Source organism: Lycium barbarum, chromosome 7 (assembly GCF_019175385.1).
Source record: "Lycium barbarum isolate Lr01 chromosome 7, ASM1917538v2, whole genome shotgun sequence".
Lineage (NCBI taxonomy): Eukaryota > Viridiplantae > Streptophyta > Magnoliopsida > Solanales > Solanaceae > Lycium > Lycium barbarum.
Window position 1 is genome coordinate 2254055 of NC_083343.1, and position 18094 is coordinate 2272148.

Sequence of the window (18094 nt, forward strand, 5' to 3'; positions counted from 1 at the left end):
AATTCCATCCGTGGAGGGTGCAGGTCATGCGCAAATGACAGACAGGCGGCGGTGGTGAGGAGGGATAGTGGTAGATCCTCCAGGACTTATTGAACAGTTAGACTTGTCTGTCCTACTGTTGTTACAATTCAACAATGTTTCTTCTAATGAAAGAGCTATACTGATTCCCAACATGAGAGGAAAAAAAAACAAACAAGAAAGAAGCAGAAGAAACCATGTCTTTGAACTTTGAATAAGAACAAACATCCAAAAAATAAAAACTGAGAAACTGTATACAGCTCCAAGGCTTTTCAACAACAATTAGGAAGAAGTTCCTTATTGACTCCTTTGACAATTCAAAAGAAAATTAAACCAGGTTCACCTTTCAAAAAAGAACATTAAATGGAAACCAATATTGCATGAACCAAAAGGATGCTGCGATCCAATGTTTTAATTAAAGAGGGCCTGGGAAAGTCCCGTTCTCCCTCTGCTCGTTCCACCTCTCGACCTGCAGAAACAGGCGTATTAACATGATAACTAGTGATGATGTTGCTCGGACTCTTAAAAAATGCCAACAGGTGCGTGCCGGATCCTCCAAAAGTAATGCGTTTTTTTGGAGGATCCGACACCGGTGAGGAAATATTTTTTAAGAGTCCGAGCAACTTAGGTGATGACAAAAGATAAAGGAATGAATTGCTTCAACGTAAAACAAGAGAGAATAGCATTACAACAACCAACCTTAAGATTTTAGCTTATAGTTTAACATCAAAGGTCAAACAAGAGGGACTGGAAATATCAAACATTGATCAGACCAGGGCTGGCAAAATGGTTAAGAAAACATTGGTTCGATAACTGACTTTAAAAATGGACCAAATATGGATATTATCCACTAAAAAATGAATATCCATATTGTCTGCTTTTTTCATGAGTTCTTGCTTCCTGGGAGTCTAGCTTATTTTTGGCTTTTATCTTGTATTTTCACCCACCTATTCCTGAAATCATGGATAATAACGATATCATTCGTCGGTCAACCCATTTTTTATCTGTGTTAAATATGGGCGGGTCGGATATTTTATCCGTTTTTATTTAGCTCGTTCTCAACCCGCAATATCTGACCCGACCTGACCCGTCTGTTTGTCACTCCTAGATCAGATCACAGGAATGCAGTAATCAGGCAACTTGCACTCTATCGAATATTGTTGACCGGGAGTCATTTTGATTTAGTTAGACATCCATGCAGGGATAACTGCGAAATATAAAGAACCTCGAGTTTTGGAGAAATTGATTTGCCTAAAACCATTTAGGTAATGTTTTGATAAAAAAGTTTGAAAGAGTTTTCCGAGAAAAAAAAAAAAAGAAAGAAAGAAAGAAAGAAAGATCAGTTTTTTACAAAATTATACAGGTGGCTTTCGGTTACAGAGGAATCTTACAGAAAACCCAACTTATTCCTGTACCTTATTACAAAGGAAAATAAAAGGACCAATTCATGTACCAATAAAAAATCAAAATTGAAAAGATTGGAGTCACAAACTGATCTCCACTTCAAAACTTTTACACTCCAATACAAAAAATTTCGTGTTTGTTCTAATTCTTTATAGAGAAGAAAATTGAACTCTTTGCTTTATATGAATGCCAGTCAATCAAGATAGACAGTTGAAACGGAACCCAAAAGTATAGTCTAGTGGTTGATAAAGTTGGGAAAAAGAAAATGGGAAACTAAGGGTTTGAATCCAATAGAGACAAAAAGTTATGTCATTTCCTCCCGTCTGTCTAGGCCTTGGTGGAAAACTAACCTAGTACCTAAATTTATGGCTTAAACTTCGGTAAAGTTTTCAAAGGCAAGTAAAGCTCCAATATCCAAGCTTGATCAATTGAGATCAATAAACCACGAGAAATGGAAGGGGAGAAGAAATAATGAGAAAAGGCAAAGCGATGAAAAATGACCCGCCACAAATTATAAGATACCTTATAACTTGAAAAACACCAAAATCCAATTTATAAGCATATGACTCACCCATTCACCAGGGCAAAGTGCACGGTAGTATTTTGCGAATTTATCGCAGTCAACAGCCTCATCACCCTTTGCAGCAACACACCTGAAATTTGTAAAGAAGTAAGAGTTAGTAAAACAACGACGAAAATGATTAAAGCCTCAAAACAACAGCTTCAGACGATCCACATATTGCAAGAACAATTCAAGCTTAACAAGCTCACAAGGTTAGAAAAGCAAAATCAAGTTAAACGGTCTTCTAAAAGCTGACCACATGTATTGGACTGACAATTTCTTTTACTTTTTTCAAAAGATTGGCTGCATAAATTCATACTCCCTCTGTCCTTATTTATGTGACACTCTTTCCTTTTTAGTAGAATGACACATTTCTATATTTAGTAACAATTTAACTTTAAAATGCCTATTTTATCCTCAATGAGATGATTTATAGTCACACAAATATTTATGGCTTATTTTAGACCACAAGTTTCAAAAGTCTTCCTTTCTTTCTTAAACTTCGTGCCCAGTCAAACACCTTCACATAAATTGGGACGGAGGAGTAGAATTTATCAGGTCTCGAACCAAGCCCCTAGTTTTAGCAGATGATTTTAATCTGGTGGAAACACTAGCCTAGACCAAGCCGTCGTTCTCTTTCATAGAAAAAATAAATATAAAATCCCCTAGTCTTCTAAAGGGATTCTTAATCCATTAAACATCATGCTTACACAAGCAACAAGTCTGTGAAGCACCAAACAGTGTAAAAAAACATGGGAGTTTACCTATGAAACTCAACGTAGCGTGTGAAACAGTGCCTTGTTTGATTGGTTGTTGGGAACCGGAAATCAGCTGGGGCAGTCTTAAGTTCAATCTGAAAGCCACACAGGAGAAGGCAGAAATAGAACATGAGAAACAAGTACCAAACGCAATCTAAGTGAAGTAAATCCATTCGCGAAGTAACAGAATATTCTTAAACACCTTAAAACGAGAGGTCATTGCCACTTATCTTCCATTTTTAGTTATAATTTGTTTTTGCCTTTTATCAATATAAAATACTTGCTGAATACAACAAGAATGATAAAGTTCTCTATATTCTAGAACTGAAGCTTTCTGAACACCAAAATATGCAGAAACAGCTGTATCAAATAAATTTCTGAAGCAGAAATATAGCTCACTCCAAAAACCAAAAAAATTATACCAAATTGCAAATTTGATCGAGAAACTTAATGTAACACGTAAACATATTCACATTATTTGGAAAGAAATCGGATATAAAAAAAAGTCATAACCAAAAAAAAAAATCTTTACTACGATGCTGTAAACATCCCATCCAATCATCATTTAAGCTACCCCTTGGTGAACTGAATCCCTAAATATTGGGAGTAGTAATACATTTTTACCCAACTCCAACATTTAACTGATGTTGGAGTTGACCCACCAAACATGGGAAAATAGGAAAACATTTCCTCCATATCAAACACACCCAAATAAGCACTCAAGAAAGTGGTTCCTTGTCCTCAAAAGTGAAAACCAACAGTAATTTCTGTTTAACATTACGCGGTCCCACTCTTTAAACACAGTGACACTTAGCAAACTTGTCCATCAAAAATATTGAGAGAAGCTTGAACAGTCATTTCCACAAACAAACCTCACATAATCTCAAAGGTGAAAACTTTGAATGTGTTTTTGGCCTTACATGAATTGTTAACCTGACATAAATTGGATTAACTTACCACCATCTCACTAAAAAGCAAAATACTTGAAGCTTATTGGCTACAAACTAAACAATTTTAGAACTCATACTAAGCTGGAGAGGAAACCTCAAACCTCATACATCTATCTAAATTGCTGCTAAATCTTAGTACTAGTTCACAAAACCCTAAAAATTATTCATTCTATCACCATTCAACACTCCAGTTGAATCCAATACCCAAATCCTATTCATCCAAAAAACCTGTGTCAATCTTGCACGTCACAGCCCAAAAAACCTCTAATTGTGACATGTCGCTATGCGTCGGAGCCTTGGCCTTGGCATGTCACTATGTGTCGGCCTCGCACGTGACAACCCAAAAAACCTCTAATTCTGTTTTACTTCTTTATTTATTTCTCGCATAAAAAGGCTTAGACCAAAGAATTACACAACAACAACATACCCAGTATAATCCCAAAGAATTACACCTTCCTAGATATCAATTTGCAAATTTACCCACAACCCATAAAACCAAATAACTTCTACAAGCAATTCTTTGACTAAAAACTAAAACTCACCATATACGAACAAAAAAATCCCATTCTATCACCATTCACCTTCTCTAGTTAAATCCAATATACCCAAATCCTTCAATTAAGCAACCTATTCATCCAAATTCTTCAACTTTTTGTTTGATGACCGTGATGTCCGGTCCAGCTTGCACGCACCTACATTAATTCCATGAGGTACCTGCTACATCCCACCAGCACTTGTACTGGGTAACTCTATCCACCTAGACTTGGACAAATAGGAAGAAATCACCTAGTGTTTCAATTTCTTCAACTATTTTCCCCTTCTTGTTTTAGTTCTTTATTTATTTCTCACACGAAAACACTTAGATCAAAGACTAAGACTTTACACCTTTACAGACGCTAATTTTCATATTCATCCACAACCCATAAAACCAATAACTTCTACAAGCAGTTCTTTGACTAAAAACTAAAACTCACCTTATAAAAAAAAAAAAAAAAAAGAACCACATCTATACATATTTATCTGAGCACGCACACATCAACCACAACAACCAGCAACATGGGTTCTACAGAAACCTGTTTAGATCACCAAAGAAACTACAAAAAATTCTAAAAAAAATCTGTTCTTCTATATTTACCCAATCATATACCAATTGAAACAAATAAAAGCAAGTTAGAAAAGAAAAAATGACTTGAAGCCTATAAGCTACAAACTAAAATTTTCCAAAGCTCATTTTAAGCTGGAGATGAAACCTCAAATATTTATCTAAATTGCTGGTAAAGCTTAGTACTTTCTCACAAAAGTGCTTAACATTCTTCATTCTATCGCCATTCAACTACTCTAGTTAAATCCAATACACCAATCCTTTAATTATACAACCTATTCATCCAAATTCTTCAACTTTTTTCCCTTTTTGTTTTAGTTCTTTATTTCCAGATATCAATTGGCATATTTATCCACAACCCATAAAACCAATGACCTCTATAAGCAATTCTTCGACTAAAAACTAAACTCACCTTATACACAATAAGAAAAGAAATCCCATATCTATACATGTTGTTTTAGTTCTTTATTTATTTCTCACATGAAAACGCTTAGACCAATAACCTCTACCACCCATTCTTTGACAAAAAGCTAAAACTCACTTATACACATTAAAAAAAAAAAAAAAAAAATCCCACGTCCATACATATTTATCTAAGCACATATACATCAACCGCAACAACCAGCAACATGGGTTCTACAACAGATCCCTAAAAAAACTACAGAAATTTTCTAAAAAATCTGTTATATATTTACTTTATCATATACCAAAGAAATACACCTTCCCAGCTATCAATTTTGCATATTTATCCACAACCCATAAAACCAAATAACCTCTACAAGCAATACTTCGACTAAAAGCTAAAAACTCACCTTATACACAAAGAAACAAAATTTCACATCTATACATATTTTTTTTTATTTTTTTTTGAAACTTCATCTATACATATTTATCTAAGCAGATAAACGTCAACCACAACAACCAGCAACATCTGTTCTACAAAGAACTGTACAGATCACCAACGAAACTAAAGATATTTTCTTTTAAAAAAAAAAATCTTTTCTTTTGTGTTTACTCTATCATATATCAACATCTCACCGAAAATTCTTCACTCTATCACCATTCAACATTCTAGTTGAATCCAATACAACCTATTCATCCAAATTCTTCAACTTTTTTCCCCTTCTTGTTTTGAATCCTTATTATTTCTCACATGAAAACACTTATATCAAAGACTTAAACTTTACAACCTTTCCATGCACCAACTTTTCATATCCATCGACAAACCATAAAATTAATAACCTCTACAAGCAATTCTTTGACTAAAAAAAACTCACCTTATACAAAACAATAACAAAAAAACTACATCTAAACATATTTATCTGAGCACATACACATCAACCACAACAACCACCAACTACAGAAAAGCTGTTTAGATCGCCAAAGAAACTATAGAAATTTACTCTTAACATATATCAAAAACTACTGGGCTCACATGAAACCATAAATATCACTCTAAATCCGCCCCAAATTACACGTTAGTGTAGTTGAATCCAATACCTAAATCCTTTAATTATGCAGTCATCCAAATTATTCAACTCTTTTTCCCCTTCTTGTTTTAGTTCTTTATTTATTTCTTACATGACAACGCTTATATCAAAAACTTATCATTACACCTTTCTAGACACAAACGTTAATATTCATCCACAACCTAGAGAACCAATAACCTCTACAAGCAATACTTCATTTTTTTTGTTTCCCACCTAGTGTTCGGTACCCGGGCCTCAACTAACCCGGATTCGCACAGCGTAAAGGCCCAGTAAGGAGGAAGCGCCCCCTAACAATATTTTTTCCATCCTCAGGGTTGAACCTGAGACATCTGGATAAGAGGTGGAGTAATCTTACCCATCCTACCAAAATCCTTGTCCATTACAAGCTATGTTGCTCAAACTCTTCAAAAATTTCAACGGGTGCGTGTCGGATTCTCCAAAAGTAGTGTATTTTTGGAGAATCCTGACACGGGTGCGGCATCAAAAGTGAAGAGTCCGCGCAACTTAGGTTACAAGCAATACTTTGACTTAGAACTAATACTCACCTATACACAAAAACAAATAACCCCACATCTATACATATTTAGCTAAGCACATATACATCAACCACAACAACCAGCAACATGGATTCTACAAAAAATCTGTACAGATCACCAAAGAAACTACAGAAATTTCCTTTAAAAAATGCTCTTTTATATTTTCTCTACAATCAATTCTTTGACTAATATTTAAAACTCACCTTATTAAAAAAAAAAAAAAAAAACCCCACATCTATACATATTTATCTAAGCACATATACATCAAACACAACAACAAGCAACATGGGTTCTAAAAATTTTCTAAAAAGATCTGTTCTTTTAATGTACTCTACCATATAAAAATTGAATCTTTAAAAAAACATAAATAAAAATACAATCATTAAAAACAAATAAAAGAAATTAAAAACAAAATAAAACTAGGGTTATTTTTTTCTTGGAATAATTTTTTGTGTTACCTCGTCAGCCATGGTTGATTGCAAATCCAAGTGAGAGCAATGAAAGAAGCTTCAAAAAAAGATCGAAATGAAAAAGGGCTATAATATTAATAAAGGGTTGATTTAATTAATTATAATCTAGGATCCGATTCATAAGGTTTACCAATTCTGACATGTTGTCTTTGTCTTTAATTTTAATTCTATTTTTTTTTCCTTTTCCTTTTTTGTACTTACTTATTTTCCGTCCTAATTTAAGTGTTTTAGTTTGACTAAATACAAAATTTAAAAAATAAAAGATTTTTAAATTTTGTGATCATAATTTAAAGATATGTATAATGTACTAAAATGTTAGGATGTTTGAATTGTCAAATTACTAACTATAAAAAGAGACACTCTTTTTTGGTGCACTAAAAAAGAAAGTAAGATAATTAAATTAGAACAGAGAGAGTATTTATTTTGGACCAAAAAGGAAGTTTTAATTGGAAAATCACGCTCTACTGGGAAAGAATATTTACTCGATTTAGCCTAGTTTTTTTTCCTAATTACCTGATTTAATTTAGTTTTTTGTTCTAACACCTTTTATATGCTATTATATACCTTTATACAAGGTGGACACATTTGTTTATCGTAAGTGTTTAAATATTGTATAATATTGCATATCGGGTGTATAAACACTGTTACGGAAAAAAAATTGATTATACGAATGTAAACTAAAAATATGATTGTGTAGGTGTAGTGTATTATGGTGGGTTGTATATTTTTTGTAAAAATTCCTTTCAAGATTTCCTTTTAATTTGGCCAAACTTCTAAAAAGTATATTATATCTTGTGATAATTTTTTTTCAAATGAAGTTTGAGAATAGATGATTTGGGTGAACCTTATGTTGCATTATTTTGTTTGATCAAGTTTTCAAAAATTTATTTGTGTTTGATCAAATAATTTGACAAGTTATCTTCTGTCTTTAGATAAAAAGATTGTGTTTGAATAATCTTTGATAAAATAAAATGAAATACTTTTTGACTGTTAAATGAAGGAGAAAAAGAAAAGATGTAAGAAGTGAAATATTTCTCTCAACCAGATTATAAAAGATTGTTTGAACAATCTTTACTAGTCTTTCCTGATGTCAATAAGTGAAATGTTTCTCTCAACCAGAAATTTAAGAAAGGTTGACTATTTCTATAATATATACTTTCATGATCACTTGAATGCAGATCGATTTTAAGAAAACCGTTATCACTAAATATTTAATTGTGATTTGTGTCATGATTTTCAAAGCACTAAGTTTACAAAATAAACGAACTTAGGAGTTGTTTGGTTTTTTTGAGGGATAAGCCAAGTTAATCTTAATATATAAATCACTATTGCTTTATATCATATTTGGTTTTCAGTATTAAAGTCATCATAAGCGAAACGGATAATATCGGGAAATCAAATATTATAAAACTTATTCGAGCATAAATTATTCAGGAATTTACGTACTGTTTTATACAGGATAAAAAGTAAAATAATTAAGTAATACGTGTACTAGCAATACGTGGATAAGAGCATCTAAAGATGAAATACCCTTACAATAGGTAATTCCTAAAAATCAATTCCCCTTATTTTTTTATTGCATAAAAATTCTTGTTATAATTTATTCTTCGCGTAACAATTCACATATTAATTTCCATAAAAACAGTCCATGTATTACACTCCTCGTATAACTAATGCGTACTAAACCAAATGGCCCTTTAGTTGTTCCTCAAATACATACAAACTAAAATTTATTTAATGATTGCCACACTATTTCCATACATATATATGGAAAATATAACACAATCTTTTGTGATAAATCAAACGCTTTCAGTGGTTTGAGTACTTTGGGAGAAAATTCTTCAATAAGTACTCAGTAATCTGATAATTAGTATATTCAGTTGGCTTCAAATAATCCAGTTCCACAACAACCTCTTTTTGTTTCTTCATATCCTGTCATAATTATGTAAAAAAAAAAAAAGGTTTTAGATTTATAAGAAGAACAAAAAAGGTGACTGGGAGGTTAGCAAAGTATAAACTTGGTTAAAATTAGAGGTGTAAAATGGGGTGCAAAATTACTTGGACTGAAATGAGCTAATAAATGGATCATAACCCAACGTCAATTTTTACCAAGTTTAGATATATTTTTTTTCTTATAATTTGTTTAAGTACCTGAATTTCAAACAATGTGTAGCTCGGACACTCTAAAAATGTTATCGCACTCGTGTCGTATCCTAAAAAAATGCATTATTTTTTAAGAATTCGGCATGCACCCAACGATATTATTTAAACATCCGCACAACATAGTTGAAAGCAACCCATTCTCGAAAGATAGATTGGAAAAAATCACGACTATGTTTAACAACAAAACATCCTTTACTTCCTAAGTGATGTGTAAATACCTTAAAAAGACAGATCATATGAACAAAAAATATATAGTATAAACTAGTATTATAATGTAATCACAATTTTTTTTCTAATTCAGACGGAAAATAAGTCAAGCATAATGTGAAGAGAATGCAAAGACGTAAAACATTGTATAACTGAATAACTCAATTGAATTGCACTGTAAGCCTATGTTCCTCGACATCTTCATAACTAATGTTGCACTCGTGTCGGATTCTTCAGAAAAATATTATTTTTGAAGAAACATATACGTATTCTGGAATATTTTTGAAGAATTCAAGCAATATAATTGAAAGCTTACCGTATTGTTGTAGGTTATTGATTAAGTCTGATAAAGGAGTGTAGAATATTGGTTAAGTCTGATAAAGGAGTGTAGACATCTGCATACAACAATTTGCTTCCTGGAAGTTGTGCTTGTAAATGTGACAACAATTCTTCAAGTTTGTTATTATGAGATTTAGAATCTGAATTCTCTTTTTCAATGCAACTTCTATGAAGTGGAGATTTTGCTGTCATTTGAATTGGAAGACAACCCATTGGAGGTAGTCCACTAACTATAAACTCACGACATCCATGTACATAAAGTTCCTAGTAAAATAACATAAAGAATTAATTGTGTTAGTTTTATTTACTAACAATATAAAAAAATCCAAAACTATATATTTAGTTTACTAAACATGATTGAAGTATACATTGTCTATACACTTCGGCTGTATAGGTAGTGGATAGGTATGCATATATATTAGCTATATATTTAGTATACTTCGAACATTACCTATATATTGTGTACATATTTTGTAAACTAGCTAGCCGAACGGTATATATATGACATCATCAGCGTAGAGTAGTTTTTCTTCTATCATCAAGTCGTACAGAAGATATCAATAGATAATCTTTCATAAAAAGTAGAATTTGCTAATCTTGAAAAAAAAGGCAACTTATATATTACAACTGATAAAGATAGCGTGCTAGTGTAGAATTTATTTAGACTACCTATTTATATGAGTTGAACTCAGTATTAAATAGTAATTTTTCAATATTAGTATCCAACATGTTATTAAAGCTTAAAACTCATGGATAGCTAATTTCTTTTTGCTTTTTATTATTAGTGTATATCATTTATTTTCCGAGCAATATAGTACGTACACTATAGATGTCATTGTAAAAAGATTGATTTCTTTTAAATCAAAAGTAATGTTCCAAATTTTGGAAAATTTTCCTGAAAGTTAAGATCGGGGACTAGCTAATCTCGATACTATTGATACATCAGATACACAAAGTCTTAAACCTTCAAACTTGCTAAAGATATTCATAAAAAAATGTACAGAAGAGAATGATAAGAAGACAAAAATATTAACAATAGGTGATTTCTTTTCATTCGTCGTAAATTTTTGTTGACAAATCTGTGCTGGTAAAAAATAATTGGTATTTGGTGAAATACTTGAGAAGTGTGGGCAAAAGCAACATCCTAGACAAATCCCGTATCGATTTTAAACACGGGAATATTTGATGTATAAATGAGTAAGCCTTAAACCATAGTGACGCCTTTTAAAGTCGTAAGGCCCTAGATCAAAAGTAAACAATATAATATCATTAACGTGGTGACATGTTACAACAAACTAGCCCAAGTCCATTTTTATAAAAAAATTGGGGCAATCCGGTGTAAGAAGCATCCCGCGGTCAGGGTTCAGGAAAGGACCACACACCAAAGCAATGTGATGCAGGCAACCTAACCTGACGCAAGTAATACTTGATTTCACGACTCAAACTCGTGACCTATAGATCATAGAAACTTTACCGTTGCTCTAAGATTTTCCCTTGTTACAAAACTTTTTTTTTTTTTTTGAAAAAAGACAAGAATGTGATAGAGAATTACCTTGACAGTGTATTCTAGCTTGTCTAGAATAAAATCTTGATACTCCTTCATGCTAAATTCAACCCTTCTTATTGGAACAGCATAGAAATTTAAAATAAAATCATTATTCCCTGCACTAACAAAAACCAAAGAACCTTTCACAATTTTTTCAGCCTCTTTCTCTCCAAAAAAAGCCTTTCAATTTCTCCAAATACTCTTTAAAATATTCTAATTGTTTCCTCAGTGGAATTACTCCAAAAATTGAATTTGTTAAATTATCATATCCTGATCCAGCTGATGCAAAATTAATCCCACTTCTAAAATCATTTTCCAATAAATTTGGGTTTAATTATGGTGGCACACCATGCTTCTTTAAGTTTAATAAAATATATGTCTGGTATAAGTTTTCCATTTGGAAATCAACCTGTTGGGATATGATTATAATAATCTTTTCCATAAGGTGAATGATTAGCTTTGATTAAAGCGGAAATATAATTATTATTTCCAGAGTCAACTGTTGAATCACCAAAAACAAGAATTGATGTAAATTTGGGCATGGACTGACTTTTAATTGTGTTACACGCAAAAAAAAAAAAAAAAAAGTAGAAGAAAAAAACTTTAGGTGCCATGGCTTAAAAGAATTGGAACGAAAAATTTGATATTCACTTCAAGAAGAAAGATTTATGGGTATTTGATGGTTCAGAGATATGTGGTTACGTGCACAAGTTATGTTACTTATATATAGCCATATATTTACTATTTCTTTTTTTATTTATAAATCACACAATGGGCGGAAAGAAAATTGTTGAAAGAAAGATACACGGAAAAGAAATTGCTTTCTAGAAAAACTAATACAATTTTCTAAGGAAAGGAGCAAAATTTTGCGATGGTCACTTAACGAAAATGATATATATATGTATACACAATTTTTTATCTTTAATTTTCATATTTTTTATTTTAACCAATTAAACAAGAACACCAAATTTTCCGTCCTTACCTTCAACTGTTTTTTTATTGTTTCCAGCCTGTGTCTGGTACTCGCGTTGGGATCCAACTAAATTCGAAATATTCATGCTAGAAAGTTCTACTTTGTTGGATAAAACGGTCCCTAATAAAAGCGACCTTATACCCAATAGAGCTCGAACACAAGACTTTTGATGAAAAAATACTTTATCACTCATTTACTAGTTATAATTAAACAATCACTACTAGAAACAATGATTTTTCCTCGACATTCAGTGGAAAATTTGTGCTATAAAACATGATTTTCCCACCTGATTCCCACCGAACTAGTTCACTGGGAAAATGCATGGTGGCAAACAAGTTCGCATTGAAACACTGGGAAATCTTCTAATTTTTCAGTGTGAAAACACTACTATTTAGGTTTTTCCCACCGACATTCAATGGCTACTGGACATTTTTCAGTGAAAAAATGGAGATTTTTATGTTCTGAATAGATTAGCGTGAAAACGCTTATTATAGTTGGAGAATGAAAAAAGTCCCTTATCGGTAGTTAATGAAATGAGTGGTTTTCTTATATGGACTTGGGCAATCTTCCCCTCATAAGCTAGCTTTTGGGGTTGAGTTAGGCCCGTGATTCATTTCTTTATATGGTATCAGAGCAGGACCCATCTCACCCGATGTGGGCCCCCGAATTAAATTTCCCACGCACCAGATGTCCAGTCCTGGGAATGAGGTGAGGCGTTAAAGAATGAAAAAAGTCCCTCATCGGTAGTTAACGAGATGAGTGGTCTCTTTATATGGACTTGGATAATCTTCCCCTCATAAGCTAGCTTTTGGGGTTGAGTTAGGCCCATGATCCGTTTCTTTACATATACTCGAATGCTTTAAATTAAATAAATAAAAATATATTAAAAAAAAACTTGTATGGGAAAAAATAAAAGAATGTTTTTTGTCGATCTTTTTTATTACCTTCTAATATAAGTCTTTTTCTTTATATGATTATGAAAATTGGTTCAGCATTCAGCCGCATCAGAACAAAGGAACATTCATCCATGTGTCAATGTTTCACAGAATACAATAGTCTTAAAGGATTTTCAATTAAAACTTAAGTTCTTTAAGAAATCTAGAAAATCACTCAAATGTTGAATTCTTAAATTGAACATTCATGCATGTTTCCTTGCTTTTAAAAGGCAAAGTTTCTGGAAGTAGCTCTCTCATCTTAAAGGATTTTACATACGAAAAGGTTATTTAATTTTATCTAAATACTACAAGAGGTTATTAAATATTCTTTTTGAAACTAGAAAGTCACTTGATTTTCGTGATCTCATAACCCATGTCATAAGCTGGCTAACTTTACCTAGCGAAAATCAAAAGGATTTTATTCTTTATTCGTTTAGAACATATGATTGAACTTGAATATAATTTCCTTGCATAATATAGGAAATACCATCATCTTCAGATTAAAAGGACGAATAAATAGAACTTTAATATCTTAATAATGACAAAACACATTAATTTAATGTAAATATCGAGTACAATTTTTTTTTTATCGTGAATCAACAGTGTAATTGAGAGAATGAGAGAAGCACAAAGTTACTTGATGAGCTAACTTGAAAGAGAGAATGGAGCAATAGAATAGATGGAGAGAAAGGTTATAAAATAAGCTTACTAGAAGAATTTAACTTTAATACCATATTAGATAAATATTTAAGCCAAAACCTAGTGTTGATTGGTGGAGGAAATTTCTTATCTTGTTAAAAAAGTTTCAGAATTCCTTCAAAATTATGAACACGAATGTATTCCCTAATTATTTCGGATAGTCTCAAAGATACCTCTTAGATTTTACTTCATAACACTAACCTCATTTATGATTTACAATCTTACATTTTGCTTCCTTATTTTAATTTCTTTTGTAACAACTCCATTAATTTCATTTATCAGTAATATAAAAAGATTATAGTTTGATTGAGATTTGCCATTTTTGAAATATCAAATGGATATCTCTAACAAGTTCTTCAAAATTAAGAACTTAAATATTCCTTTCCTCCCAACTACTAACCTCCTAGATTATGAATTACAGAATAGATAGAAGGTTAAACTTTTCTTCTTTTTCTAAAGGTTTTTTCTTTTATGTTCTAGAGAGGTAGCTTTCATTTTGTTGATTCACAATTGTCTCAGTGTATCTGGTCATACTTTAGGTTTCTAATTAATTAAATTTAAGTAGGTCAAAATATTAATACAAATATTTTTGGAATAATTTTAAACTGTTAATATAAAAAATGTATCGACGCCATTCCTTTTTAATGGGTCAAAATTGACCCGCGGTTTGGTGGACCAGTAGAGGATAGATTTGTCTTTTTATTCTTCGTATTTTTTAAATCCTCAAAATTTACCTTCCAATTTTTCTACCCTTTAGAGCCAGTTTATGGTCACTTTTTCGACGTCCGTTTGTGGGCCCAAAAAAAATAATTGTGGGCCCACATATTTTAAACAACTACTAATATTTTAAACAACTACTAATATTTTTTTTTAAATTGTGGCTCACATATTTTAAACAACTACTAATATTTTAAAAAGAATTGTGGGCTCCATATTAAACACCAACCAGTAATAAAAATAAAAGAGAAGAAAAAAAAGTGGAACCCACCACATCCAAACTCACGGGAAAAAAAAAGTGAATCCCATATTAACAAAATCAAGCAATATTAAAAAATAAATAATGAATCCCATATTAAAAAAACAAACAATGTTAAAAAAAAATGCTTAGAAAATCAAACAATTAAATCAATAATGATGGATTCATTGTCATATGCGTATCAACCCATTAGAGGGAGCAAATGAAATTATTGTACAACAACATACTTAAAATACAAAAATGCTTAGAAAATCAAACAATTAAATCAATAATGATGGATTTATTGCCACATGCGTATCAACCCATTAGTGGGAGTAAATGAAATTATTGTACAACAACATACTTAAAATACTTATATATATATATATCCGTTTTCCAATTTTTGAAAAAAAAAATTGTGGACCCATATAGCCTGATGGATTCATTGCCACATGCGTATCAACCCATTAGAGGGAGCAAATGAAATTATTGTACAGCAACATACTTAAAATACAAAAGTGCTTAGAAAATCAAACAATTAAATCAATAATGATGGATTTATTGTCACATGCGTATCACCCCATTAGTGGGAGCAAATGGAATTATTGTACAACAACATACTTAGAATACTTTAAAAAAAAAAAGTGTGGTCCCCATATTAAACACCAACCAATATTAAAAAATTCAAAAAACACCAACCAATTAAGCATTTTAAAAAAAAAGTGTGGTCCCATATTAAACACCAACCAATATTAAAAAATAAAAAAAAACACCAACCAATATTAAAAAAAAAGTAAATAAAGTGGAACCCACCATCTCCAAACTCACAGGAAAAAAAAAGGTGGACTCCATATTAACAAAATCAAGCAATATAAAAAAAAAAAAAAAGTGAATCCCATATTAAAAAAAACAAACAATGTAAAAAAAAAAAAGAGTGCAAACTTTGTATTCGTAGCAAACACTAATATAATAAAGTTTTAGATACGGAGCACAAACTACAATGTTATATTAATCGTGTTTTGAACATAATATCCCATATTGACAAAATCAAGCAATATAAAAAAAAACAATGTCAAAAAAAAAAAGTGCAGACTTTGTATTCATAGCAAACACTAATATAATAAAGTTTTAGATACGGAGCACGAACTATAATGTTATATTAATCTTGTTTTGAACATAGTGTATATATATATTATAAGCATAAAAATAGTGCAAACTAATAATGTCCAAAGGATGGGCCCCATACTAAACAACACCAATCAATATAAAAAAAAAAAAAAAAACTACATAAAGCATGGGTTTAGACTCATGCTTCGTCGTCCATTGTCCCTTAAAAAAAAAAGGGAATACTAAATAACACCGAACAATAAAAAAAAAATGGCACTCACCATCTCCAAACTCATGGGAAAAAAAAAGTGGACCCTATATTATCAAAATCAAGCAATATAAAAAAAAAAAAAAAAAAAAAAAACTGAACCCCATATTAAAAAAAATATAATGTTAAAAAAAAAGTGCAAACTTTATATTCGTAGCAAACACTAATATAATAAAATTTTAGATACGGAGTACAAACTACAATGTTATAGTAATTGTGTTTTGAACATAGTATATGTATATATATATTATATGCATAAAAATAGTACAAACTAATAATGTCCAAAAAAAAAAAAAAAAGTGCACCCCATAAAGGGTGGATCTCATACTAAACGACATCAAACAATATAAAAAAAAAAAAAAAAAGTGGATCACATATTAACAAAATCAAGTAATATAAAAAAAAAAAAATGAACCCCATATTAAAAAAAAATGTAAAAAAAAAGTGCAGACTTTGTATTCATAGTAAACACTAATATAATAAAGTTTTAGATACGGAGTACAAACTACAATGTTATACTAATCGTGTTTTGAACATATATATATATATATATATATATGCATAAAAATAGTGCAAATTAATAATGTCCAAAAAAAAAAGTGCACCCCCTATTAAAAAATCAAACAATATTCATGTAATTTCTAATGTATCTCATTAAGTCAATAATGATGAATTTATTACCACGTGCGTGTCAATCCATGAAATTGTTTTTCTTCAAAAGGTTAAGTAGTCAAACCATACATATTTTTTTTTATATTAGCCTGAGATCTAATCTAGATATTAAATTGTTGTATTTGCTATTCCGCCATGTCATTTATTTGTTATGTTTACTAAAATAAATATAATATTTTAAAATAAGATAGAATTTAATTATTTTTTTATTTTTATTCTTACTCTAATAAATGTGAAAAAAAATTAATGTCGAAAAAAAAATATATCAAATGCAGATCAAATAATGAATAAGGTAAATTAGTCAAATTATAATTATAATCGACGTTTTCTTAAAAAACCATGCAAAAGACAACATGACAAGTAAAATGAGCTAAACCGAGAATATTTACTAAAAATTAAAAAATAGTATTTCTTCGTTTAAATAAAAAATCAATTTCTACTTTGTTTAGTTTTAAACATGTAAAATTAATTTAATAATTTGAATTAGAATTGTCCAAATCAAAATTTGATAAAAAATAATAAGTATTTTACACCTTTAAATTAATCGAATTAAAATTGAAAGTATCAACTGATGCTTAAATATTGCTATTGTTTTATCTCAAAGAGAAGAAAATAGTTTCCTTTTAAACAAGTCTTCTCTTTTAAAAAATATTAATAAATTACCGATTTTGTGTTCATAGCAAACATTAATATAATAAAATTTTAGATACAGAGCACAAACTACAATGTTATATTAATCGTGTTTTGAACATAATATATATATATATATATATATATATATATATATATATATATATATAATCACTATTCAAAAATAACTACATACACATAAACGCACTATAATCTAAAGTGTTGGGCTCGTGCGCAGCACGAGCATAGGCCGTCTAGTTCATCTATATAACAAAGTCATCCATAAAAATGTTTCAAATTTTGTCTCTCA

At 30.7% G+C, this 18094-nt stretch overlaps 1 protein-coding gene and 1 pseudogene across 1 annotated transcript; both read right to left on the reverse strand.

Moving 5' to 3' along the window:
* Positions 1-200: 200 nt before the first annotated feature.
* Positions 201-7435, reverse strand: LOC132602882 (cytochrome c oxidase subunit 6b-2). Its single transcript, XM_060315673.1, has 4 exons — positions 7279-7435; positions 2749-2837; positions 1994-2075; positions 201-487 (listed from the first exon to the last, which is right to left on the reverse strand). Exons 1-4 carry the CDS (start codon positions 7288-7290, stop codon positions 434-436), a joined length of 237 nt encoding a protein of 78 aa, XP_060171656.1. The 5' UTR covers positions 7291-7435; the 3' UTR covers positions 201-433.
* A 133-nt stretch (positions 7436-7568) lies between these two features.
* On the reverse strand, positions 7569-12398 carry LOC132602881 (GDSL esterase/lipase At2g30220-like; annotated as a pseudogene).
* Between the last annotated feature and the right edge of the window lie 5696 nt (positions 12399-18094).

Bases quoted from the DNA above. Each gene is read 5' to 3' on its own strand.
- LOC132602882 (XM_060315673.1), bottom strand. The intron at 2,076-2,748 runs GTAAACTCCCAT...TACAAATTTCAG, and splicing joins CGCTACGTTGAGTTTCATAG to GTGTGTTGCTGCAAAGGGTG. The intron at 488-1,993 runs GTGAGTCATATG...CTGTTTCTGCAG, and splicing joins CACTTTGCCCTGGTGAATGG to GTCGAGAGGTGGAACGAGCA.